This window comes from Bufo gargarizans, chromosome 11 (genome assembly GCF_014858855.1).
Source record: "Bufo gargarizans isolate SCDJY-AF-19 chromosome 11, ASM1485885v1, whole genome shotgun sequence".
Lineage (NCBI taxonomy): Eukaryota > Metazoa > Chordata > Amphibia > Anura > Bufonidae > Bufo > Bufo gargarizans.
The window spans coordinates 8,083,491-8,095,465 of NC_058090.1; the positions used below are offsets into that span (position 1 = coordinate 8,083,491).

The 11,975-nt window shown below is 46.2% G+C and overlaps 1 protein-coding gene across 2 annotated transcripts in view; it reads left to right on the top strand.

The window, feature by feature from the left end:
* The window catches only part of RIN3 (Ras and Rab interactor 3), a 36,670-nt gene extending 25,620 nt beyond the window's left edge, over positions 1 to 11,050 (top strand). For both annotated transcript variants that reach the window (XM_044271678.1, XM_044271676.1), the window contains exons 5-10: positions 2,787 to 2,878; positions 3,802 to 5,694; positions 6,069 to 6,377; positions 8,177 to 8,308; positions 8,579 to 8,742; positions 10,332 to 11,050. In XM_044271678.1, the coding sequence (XP_044127613.1) occupies positions 2,787 to 2,878; positions 3,802 to 5,694; positions 6,069 to 6,377; positions 8,177 to 8,308; positions 8,579 to 8,742; positions 10,332 to 10,631 (2,890 nt within the window). In that variant the 3' untranslated portion in view covers positions 10,632 to 11,050. The remainder of the gene's footprint in view (positions 1 to 2,786; positions 2,879 to 3,801; positions 5,695 to 6,068; positions 6,378 to 8,176; positions 8,309 to 8,578; positions 8,743 to 10,331) is intronic.
* The last annotated feature ends 925 nt before the right edge of the window (positions 11,051 to 11,975 follow it).

The window sequence follows — 11,975 nt, forward strand, 5'->3', positions numbered from 1 at the left end:
ACTGTGTACATACATTACATTACTTATTCTGTATTATACTCCAGAGCTGCACTCGCTATTCTGCTGGTGGAGTCGCCGTGTCCGCTGATCAGATACTGACGACCTATCCTGAGGACAATTCATTTGTTTAAAAGTCTCGGAGAACCCCTTTAAGATGAAGTCCTCTATCCAGCCTGTGCCTGACCATCACTTCTGTGGTGTTTGCGCTACATCAGGGCAGCACAGGTTTAGTTTCTGTCGGCGCCTCCTGTGATGTGCTTGGCACCAGGCGCTGCAGTCTTGGCATGGACTTCACTTAGGACATTTTTGTTTTACTTTTATGGGAAGGAAAACCTTGAGGTTCGGAGGCAGCGCAGCCGCTCCTTGTCTCATTGTAGGCACCCGCTAGCGCTGTCAGTCTGTGGCTTGGGGGTAGCTCGGCCTCTCCTCTGCCTGTAGTTGGGAAACTTCCCCTTGTCCACACACATAGATAAACCATGGGGTTGGCTCACCGGTATTGCACAAATCGCATGTGGCGTTCATGAGACGACCCCACCCCCGTCGCTCATAGTTTTTCCTTAGAGTGCAATTGCTCCATTATTCAACATTACAATCATCCGCTCGATTGCACAGAATAAACTATTGTCACAATGCACATTTCCTGTTCGACGCTTACGTGTTTCTAATGAAACCGCGTCCTTTCTATAACTTTTATTATTAAGGGTCAATTATTTACAAATAGTCTTTTATGACTAGAAATTGCTTTACTTGTAGTCATAAAACGTAACTTTTACTTGTAATTAAAATAACTGTTTTAAAATCTGTTTGAGGGTTTAGTAAGACCGCAGAGTCGCAGAGTGCACCTGTCTTTGCTATCATTTTGTTATATTGCTATATTGATTTATTACTATCTTGTGGAGGATGTCTACTGTGGTACTTGTGGTTCACTGCGGGCATCCTCCACCGTATGCATTTTTGCTGGGGATCATCATTAGCAACGGGCAACAAGTGCAGGATTTGCTTCCCTATATATATATATGCACAACTGCATGTGGGTTTGAGCACTTCCTGCTTGTTTAATACCACGCCATTCTTTCCATTTTTAATTGTCCCACAAGGGGACTATAAGAGGAAATCTTTAGAATTTCTTCTAAAATACAATGCACTATCCCTATACTATACGGACATTGAACAGCAGGCTGTGCTAGAGGAGCAGCCTGCCGGAAAATACTCAAGGCTGGCTTGGGGCCTACACCAGGTCCCAGCCTGCCTTTACACAATCGCATTTGCGGGGTGCTGATGCTTACATGTGGTGGGCGCCATGTAAGGGGTTAAACAGCCCACATCGGCATTCCTGCTGGTGCGGGCTGTTACAGCAGGAGCGCGGCTCTCATGTGATAGCCGAGCCCCCACTCTCCACTGCACGGGGGACCCATGCAGCCCTTAGACCGGACTGCCGTGAAAAGGCGGCAGCCCAGCCTGAGGCCCCTTGGGCTGAATATCAAATTGCACTACAATATAAATAAAGAGATACATACTGATACATAAACAACAATGAGTGCAGATACAAGGAATCTAATAATATACAACATCTTCCCTGTGATTTAGGGCTGATTTACACGGCCATGACCGGCCCGGGAAACACAGGCTGCATTTTGGTCACCTCCTCCTGGCCGACCACAGATCCCCTGACCCAAACTGACTGCAACATAGTGTTTTATGATAGTCCGTTCGTATGTGATAGCGGATCTATCGTACTGTGCTCACATGATGATGGACCAGGAAAAGATTTAGTAGAACCTGTTTTTTATTCTCGGCTCTGAAGTCCGGGAGGCGGTCCTATCAGTGATTGACAGCTCTCTGTATACACAGTCATAGAGGGAAGGCTGTCAGTCACTGATAGGACCGCCTCCTCATAGAGGGAAGGCTGTCAGTCACTGATAGGACCGCCTCCTCATAGAGGGAAGGCTGTCAGTCACTGATAGGACCGCCTCCTCATAGAGGGAAGGCTGTCAGTCACTGATAGGACCGCCTCCTCATAGAGGGAAGGCTGTCAGTCACTGATAGGACCGCCTCCTCATAGAGGGAAGGCTGTCAGTCACTGATAGGACCGCCTCCCGGACTTCAAAGCCCAGAATGAAGAGGAATTTAAATGAATAAAATACAAGTTTTAAAGAATAGTTTTTTTTCCATAAGACTATATATCAGTCTGCCCAGCTCCTCCTGCTCTATAACATGCTGCTTGGAGATTACACTGCATTTTCATGGTGACAGGTTCCCTTTAAAGGGACTGTCCTAATAAGGCAACTTATCCCTAGGAAAGGGTTAAATGTCTGATCAGTGCGATCACGTGAGTGGGGGGGGCTTTTGCTCCTTGTTTGAATGGCGGGACAGACATGCATTCCTGTCCGCTGCTCCATCCAGCTCTATGGCACTGCCAGAGATAGATGAGTACAAGCGCTCCGCTATCTTCCCATAGAGTGGCAAGGCGCATGCATGACCATCGCTCCATTCAAACGGGAGAGCGTGCATCCCTGTTCTTGTGATGGGGAAAGCACCAGGGGTCGGACCCCCGCTGTTCAGACACTTATCCCCTTTCCTGTGAATAGGGGTTAAGGAGTCTAAGTGAGAGAGGATCCACGGGATGTACGTTTGTGGTTTGTCATCTTCCCTATCCTTACTTCCTTTATGTCTTTTTTGTGTATTTTAATGAAACTTCCAGGTTAGAGTAAGATGTTTTTGCCCGAAACGCGTGTCTTCCTGGAAACGAGCAATATGACATCAACTACAATCCTCTCTCTTTTTAGAGACATTTTACCGTCTGTCCTGAAACTGCCGCCTGCCATATCTGGTGCCCAAAGCCTACTAGATCTGGAAGAGATTTCCAACCTTGGCACAGGTGAGCAAAAGAACCATCCCACTCTTGTGAAACTGCAACTCCCAGCATGCGGTGAGGCTCTCGAGGCTTGCTGGGTGTTGTAGTTTGATATACTAACACACCTTTCTAGGGTTACTCCTGATGCAACTGGTAGTTGGCCTACACGCAGGAACTTCCAGAGCTTCTCCAGTAGGAGGTTTTAGATGGTCATGTGCACTCTAGGCTAACGGTCCCTGTGACTGACCCTGTTCCTGGCCTAACTGCGGCTCATCTAGCTCGAACTCGCAGATTCATAAAGATTTACGATGCTGTGAGTTCCTGCCCGACAAAATGTCTACTGTATTGTACTTAAATATGCTGAAACTCACTGCATCATAGAACCCTAAGACAGTGTTTCCCAACCAGTGTGCCTCCAGTTGTTGCAAAACTACAACTTCCAGCATGCCTTGTCAGCCTTTGGCTGTGCGGGCATGCTGGGAGTTGTAGTTTTGAAACAGCTGGAGGCACATTGGTTGGGAAACACTGCCCTAAGAGAACCACCAGCTGCAATATCATACCCTCCCCCAAATAATCTTAAAGTGAATCTCCCCCTTATACCAACATGTCATTTTTAGGCCCAACATGTAAAATATCTCCATAGGGGTCACAGCTCAATTTTTGTGATGCAGAGTAACGGATGTTCTGCTCTGCATAGACATTTACATGATACAATTCTGGCTACCTGCAACCACCACTAGTGGGAGCACAAGAGCTTCTGTATACAGTTATTCAAGGTATGCAGTGAGCTCCCTCTAGTGGTGGCTGCAGGCAGACAGAACTGTAGCTCTATATCAGAAATTGTAGCTCCCACTGATGTATAAATCTATTATCCTATTACAATTTTGGACCATGTCCCCCCTTGTTTTATAAAACCATGAATTCCTGTATTTTATTTTCTTGCACAGGATTCTGGGATTCTTCCTTAAAAAATAAAAACCCTTCAAGTATCTCTCAGTCTGGGAAATCTGCTGCTCTCGGGAATCTCCGGAGTAACGACATCGGCCGAACGCAACACGGTTCTAGTGAATTCGGTGACTGTACATGCGAAATAGAGATCTCTGCTGGAAACGACCGGATGTGGTTTGTCAGCCCAATATTTATAGAAGAATGTAGCAATGTGGACACTTCTAAAAAACTTCCTCTTATGAACTGTATTGCGAAGCCTGAAATTCAGAAGCCCAAAGTCATGCATCGGAGACCTCCTCCTCCCCCACCCCCTACGTTACATAAGCCTCCTCTGCCCTCTGTTCCTCCATCTGCTCCTCCTCCAAATTATATACGTCCACAATCTGACTCATGCCCGTTAAGATCTCCTACACAGTCAGGACCATCCACATCTGAATGTCAGTCACCTTCAGAGACGCCTTCAACAGAACTTCCTCTAGCTGAGCCTCCTAAATCAGAGACCACTCCTGAACCTCCTACACCTGAAAATCCTACTGAGCCGCCTCCATCTGAAACCCCTACTGAGCCGCCTCCATCTGAAACCCCTACTGAGCTTCCTCCAACTGAGCCTCCCACATCTGAGACCCATTCTGAGCTTCCTCCAGCTGAGTCTCTTATTCAATATTCCTCTTCTGAACCTCCTCAATCTCTAAATTTATGCTCCTTGCCTAATATTTCCATACCCAACCCTGTGGATCTACCTGATCGCTCTTCTCCAGTTGACCATCCCACTTGTAGTACTGCATCTGATCTTATCTTGGTACCCTCACCTGATCTTCTTTCTGCAACTGAATCCAGTCTCGCTTCTTCTCCATCTACGTCCATCTCTTTTACTCTTCCTTCACAAACACACTCCCAACTCCTTTCTTTTACTTCCAACACCAAAGACCAGGAAGACCACCAGGTTGAGGGATCTCCAGTTCCTTCCACTGATGTAGACCTTCTTAAGGAACCCGTGGAAACCATGAAAATCAACGTATTCAGTAATGACTCTCATCAACAAGGACCACAGACTCCAACACCAGTTCGTGCTCCTCCTGCTGTGCCGAGAAGGCGACAGTCCGGTAAGGGTCCTGAGAATAAAGGAACTATTTTTTCAATGAAGGATAAGGTAGATGGAAGTAGTCCAAACCTGGCTGCTTCAAAACCTGACAGCCCTACAAGCAACAAGACCGGGGCATCAGCCGAGCAGCACAGTGCAACATTGGAGAATGGGAAGAAGAGTCGTCCAGTACCACCGCCAAGAACAAGGAGGCTTTCCTCCAGGTTATCATCTGTGACACCTGATAAAGGCAAAGTGGATACTACAGGTGTCTTAGAGACTGAAACACTTTCCAAAATTGCAAAAGGAAAAGCTGCCGACAGGAAGATGTCAAGGCATAAGCAGTTGTCCAACCCATTGCCGAGGACCTCTAATCCACCTCTGCCTTCACATGGTTCAGATCCTACATTGGCAAAGCCAGAGGCAGATTCCTATTCCACCAGCAGCGCGGAAGAAGACTCTGAACCACGTGCAAGTGCCTCAATCAAGAAGTCACAGTCGTTCATGCTGGACCGGGCCAAGAACCGGTTGTCAATCGTATCCATTACCAACGTCTTTACTGCCTTCATGTCTGCAGACCGGAAGCTCCAGAAGAAGATCACGGAGCTGGCTCATGATAAAGACTCCTACTTTGGAAACTTGGTCCAGGACTATAAAGCGTACAGTCTGGAGATGATGGCCAAACAGAGCTCCAGTACCGAAATGCTCCAGGAGATCCGGCTGATGATGACCCAACTGAAGAGTTACCTGGTGCAAAGCACGGAACTGAAGTCCATGGTGGATCATACCATCTACACGGACGACAGAATAGGTAAGACTGTTTTGATCTTCTTCCCTCTTCTCTTGGCCAAAGATGTGCAGATCAACTTATTTTAGTTACTTGTAGCTTGATCTACTGATGATCTGCAGAAAAAGATCTTGTGTTTATGGCCAGCTCATAGCTAGCAGCTACATCTAAGCCTCTACTTGTGGCCTCCTAGACCCCTAATGCTATATAAGGGGACAGAAGACTGCAGAGAACTAGCTGTATTGTGGCAACAGCTCTGGTTATGAGTGGAGTGTAAGGAAAGTTACTCTAGATAAGGTCAAGGATCTACATATAATGTTGTGATACTTGTACAAGCTATAAAGAGATGTATATGCTGAAAAATCCCACCTCCTGGTAACCACCCTTATTCTGTGCAGATACCATTGTGGAGGCGGCTCTTTGCAAGTGTGTCCTGAAGCCCCTGAAATCGGCCATTGAATGTTATTTGCGTGAGATCCACAATAAGGACGGCTCATTGAGGCTGCTCACAGAGAACCAGCAGGTCATCCAGGAGACGACCACCACTGACCTAGGGGTCACCACCAGCGTGCCGGACAGCAGCGTCATGGAGAAAATTCTGCAGAAGTTTAGCACCATGCACAAGACCTACTCCCCAGAGAAGAAAATAACCTACCTCCTGAAGGCTTGTAAACTTATCTATGACTCCATGGCGGCAGGAAACCCAGGTATGTACTATCGTGTGGGTCACCTCATAGGTTGTATGGAGGCTCTGGTATACCAAAACTATGATCCAGAACTGATCCGCGTGTGGGGGAGGGGAAGTGACCACCTCTCATACCACCTAACACGGTGATAACAGATCATGTAAATGTTACCTGCAGTCCTATGTAACACCACAGATAACTGATCTCTCTAAATCCCTGTATTACACCAACAGATTATCTGACCAATTTTCGTCCAATCAGACCAATAGTTGGTGTGTGTGTGTGTGTGTGTAAATAGCCATCTGACCACTGATTGGTCAGAAAATCTGTCAGATAGGCCAGTATTACAACAACAGATTATCTGACAGATTTTCTGGCCTATCAGTGGTCAGATGGCCGTTTACACACACACCAACTATTGGTCTGATTGGACGAAAATTGGTCAGATAATCTGTTGGTGTAATACAGGATTTAGAGAGTCATCTGTGGTGTTGCATAGGACTGCGTATAATATCTACTGCATTAGCTTTACTCAGTTACCTCTGTGGTGTTACACAGGACTGCAGACAACATCTAATACATTATCTGTACCCAGAGAACTATCGCTGTATTATCTGTGGTGTTACATAGGACTGCAGGTGAGATCTACTACAGTATCTGTAATAAGAGTTATAACTGTGATTACAGATAATGTAGTAGATGTTACCTGCAGTCCTATGTAACACCACAAATAAAAGTGGTAACAGAGTAAAGCTAATGCAGTAGATATTATATGCAGTCCTATGTAACGCCACAGATAACTCTCTAAATCCTGTATTACACCAGATTATCTGTGGCGTTACATAGGACTGCATATAATATCTACTGCATTAGCTTTACTCTGTTACCACTGTGTTATTTGTGGCGTTACATAGGACTGCATATAATATCTACTGCATTAGCTTTACTCTGTTACCACTGTGTTATTTGTGGTGTTACATAGGACTGCATATAATATCTACTGCATTAGCTTTACTCTGTTACCACTGTGTTATTTGTGGTGTTACATAGGACTGCATATAATATCTACTGCATTATCTGTAATCACAGTTATAACTCTTAGCACAGATAATGTAGTAGATCTCACCTGCAGTCCTATGTAACACCACAGATAATACAGCGATAGTTCTCTGGGTACAGATAATGTACTAGATGTTGTCTGCAGTCCTGTGTAACGCCACTGTGGTGTTACATAGGACTGCAGGTAAGACCCATTACATTATCTGTACTAAGAGTTATAACTGTGATTACAGATAATGTAGTAGATGTTACCTGCAGTCCTATGTAACACCACAAATAACACAGTGGTAACAGAGTAAAGCTAATGCAGTAGATATTATATGCAGTCCTATGTAACACCACATATAATGTAGCAGATGTTACCTGCAGTCCTATGTAATGCTACAGATATCACAGTGATAACTGAGTAAAGATAATGCAGTAGATATTATATGCAGTCCTATGTAACACCACAGATAATGTAGCAGATGTTACCTGCAGTCCTATGTAACGCCACAAATAACAGTGATAACTGAGTAAAGCTAATGCAGTAGCTATTATATGCAGTCCTATGTAACACCACAGATATCACGGTGATAACGGAGTACAGATTATGTTGTAGATGTCACCTGCAGTCCCACAGATAACGCACAGGGATAGTTTCTGTCTCGCAAACTCCACTCTGCTACACCGGTGCTGTCTTTTTTGATGGGCGACGCTTCTCCAGGAAGTTTATTAATAACGGATGTGGAGTTTTATTTAACCCTACGTATTCCTTCTAGGGAAGCCCCATGGCGCTGATGACTTCCTGCCGGTTCTCATGTATGTTCTAGCCCAGTGTGACCTTGTAGCTCTTCTCCTAGATGTGGAATACATGATGGAGCTGATGGACCCCGCTCTGCAGCTTGGAGAAGGTAAGGACCTGGCAATCGGCGCCCCCCCAAGACCCAGCTCCATGATTCAGAAAGCCAATCGGCGCAGTCAGTTCTGTTCAGTAGCGCTGTGGGCAGCCTGTATCCCTCATATAGGGCATAGCTGGATGCAGCAGTGCCATCTAATGGTGATATTGAGGTACTGCATGCAACCAATTTAAATTGACAGGTTTTTAACGCAATCTTCCTTGGGCAGGGGTGGTTTTTGGAAGGGTCCATCAGTGACACTAACACACACCGATTCCTCTACAGGCTCCTATTATCTAACGACAACCTATGGAGCTCTGGAACATATCAAGAATTACGATAAAATCACAGTCACTCGGCAGCTGAGCCTGGAGGTTCAGGACTCCATCCACCGCTGGGAGCGGAGGCGCACGCTCAATAAAGCCAAGGTCTCGCGTTCCTCCATACAGGTAACCTGGGCAGGGAGTTTATAATAGATTTCACAGAGGGCGGAGTCAGTGTTGTCACATGGTCAGGATATTGTCACAAAGTCTAGGTGATAAAAAATAAAAAATTCTATATTGTGAGGATCCCTTAATGTTTTAATTTAAGCAGGTCAGATGCATTCCAAATTTCCAGGACCCACATTAAGGACTATGGACATCTTCGGGGCAATATTTTTTATTTTTGCATTTTACTTTTATAAAAAAAATTTTCAACTGGTCTTTATTGACAATGTTCAGCTGTTTTTGAGATACAGGGGTTAAAAAAAATAAAATCAGTCTATTTGCAGACTGTGGCTCCAGGGCACATTATAGCTAAATTCTTATCAAATTGATACTAATAAGGCTTAAAGGTGTGTTGGACGCTCCGATACCGCAGACGATTGTTGGCAGTGAAGCGTTCCCTCCTGGCAATCGTCGAATAGCTAGCGGAGGCTGCTATTACATGGAGCGATGTCCTCCGTGACATGGGGAGGAGCGATCGCTACGCCATCACTCGTCCCCACGCAGGCGGCAGATCGCCATTACACAGCGCAAACTGCCGCCGACACCATTGTGATTTTTAAGCATGCTTATAAATCACAATTGTCTGATGAACAAGCTTGTTTATCGGGCATTTGGAGGCAGTATTAGGGCTCATGCACACGAACGTCGTTTGGTTCCGCATCCTTTGCGGCTTTGACGCGGGGCCGCAAAAGACGCAGGCAGAACTTGTCCTATGTTTCTCTTGTGGGCGACCTGTTCCGCAAACTAGCGGAATGCACACGGGCGACATCCGCGGACCACAAAACACGGCATGGTTGCGTGCATGAGTCCTTAGAATGCCGCATGATCGCTAACGTTCGCTCATGAGCGATCATCTGCTGGAAAATCTGTCAGTCTGATATACCCATCAAATCAGTGTATGAGGTCAGGAGATCAGAGATCGGCCTCTTTCACACGCGTTACGGATCGGCTCCGGATGCGTTCAGTAAAACTCGCACCATTTTGCAAGTTCAGTCAGTTTTGTCTGCGATTGCGTTCAGTTTTTTTTCCGCGCAGGTGCAATGCGTTTTGATCCGTTTTTGCTTGCGGATACGATGCGTTTCACTGAAGCCCTATTCACTTCTATGGGGCCAGGGCTATCGTCTTCTGCTATTACACGCAGCGATCTCCCCTGCTGCATGGGGAGGAGCGATCGCTATGCGATCAGTCGTTCCCCATGCTGTACAGGGGTTCGTTATTAGACACCACAATCTGCAGCATATTTGGCACAGAGGTACATTGGATGTCTAGGAAGGTTTTCATAAAGGTCTCAGCTTTTTAGAACATACCGTTCTTGAGATAGTCCTAAAAAATTTAAATACGGCACCATCACATGACCCGTATTAGCCAATAGAAGCTCACAGCTCCTTCACTCATATCCTGACATACACGCGGCCTACATATTATAGGATGGCTCCCCAATTAACTTTTTGGGGTAATTGTCGCTTAAGCGATTTCCTAACCCATTCCTAGGCGTTCACTCACGGCCCACACTGAACCCCCATTTAATTTGCCGTCTCCTCCCGTTGCAGGATTTCATCACCATCTCCTTCGAGGAGCTGGACTCTAAAACCAGGACCTTGGCCACGAAACCAGACATGAGCGTAGCGGAGGTGGTCTGCCAGTGTGCCGAAAAATTTGAGGTGTCTGAGCCGGACAAGTATGGACTCTTTGTGCTGGTGAATGACCGCTGCGTGCGCCTCGCGGATGACGCCTTCCCGCAGCAGGTGAAATGCCGGCTGCTGAAGAACGAGCAGAAGCTGGACTTTCACTTCCTGTACAAACGGACCAGCGCGCAGGACGCGGCCATGAACGAGCTGGACTTTCTCTAGACCCACCACTGGATGATCTGGGGCAGACGCCATATTTGTCTCTCTCTGGGTTTGGCTGGACCGACCCAACGACTTCCGATATTGCAGCATAGCGCGAACAGACTATCACCTGTACACAAGGGGGGGGGGGGGGGGGGGGGGGCTTTGTACCCGGTGCACGTTCCGGAAGGGAGGGGCACAAGCCATATTTCTGGGAGGTCCCTAGAAAAGACGCATGGGGGAGGAGGGTTTTTTTTGTAAATATTTTACAATCAATTTTTGTTTTTTTTAATGCAGCAAAAGCAAATTGTAATAAAGGCAAAGCAGAAAATGAGAATTGCTTGAGTAACAATTACATTAATATGCTAAAACCAGCATTGCTTCTGCTGTCTGTGTGGAAGGATCCAGCAAGGCTGGGGAAGATGCTCCCTGGTATCCATCTGCAGCCTCTAAAGCAGGGATGTCAAACTCGTGGCCCTCCAGCTGTTGCAAAACTACAACTCCCATCATGCCTGGGCATACTACAGCTATCAGGGAATGATGGGAGTTGTAGTTTTGCAACATCTGGAGGGCCATGAGTTTGACATCCATGCTCTAAAGGCATTCTGTCATAGAATTGCGTTTTTGTCCGTGGTAACGGAATCCATAACGCAATTCAGTAAATGCCACAACAAGAATCGAAAATGAATGTCAAAATATGAAATTCGCTCATCCCTAGTTGGCGGCACCAAGAATATTCATGATGAAAAAACTAATCCAATAAACTGCATTGGGTTATGCCCATGTTGCATAGAAACTGAGACCCCCCCCCCCCCCCCCCCCCAGCCCTCAAGGTTATCATCTCTCCGGAGTGTAGTGCTGATTGCGCAGTTCCCTGCTATAATCATTAGTCGGGTATAGTGAAGCTTCCGTTAATAAGTGAAGAGCGAGATGATATCCTGGAAATCCTGTGCAGTCTGCAAATTATTCATATGATGCCGCAACAGTCACATGAGGTGGAAACGCTGATCACACAGAACCTGCACATCCTGAGCAATCGCCACTCATCAAATATCCATAACCACAAATGTAGCAAAATACAGCCTACCCATTCACTAGAGATCAGCGGTGACATCACTGACAATGCAGCCTATCCATTCACTAGAGAGCAGCGGTGACATCACTGAGAATGCAGCCTACCCATTCACTAGAGATCAGCGGTGACATCACTGAGAATACAGCCTGTCCATTCACTAGAGATCAGCGGTGACATCACTGACAATGCAGCATATCCATTCACTAGAGAGCAGCGGTGACATCACTGAGAATGCAGCCTATCCATTCACTAGAGAGCTGTAATGACTGAGAATAATGAGATGATGAGAG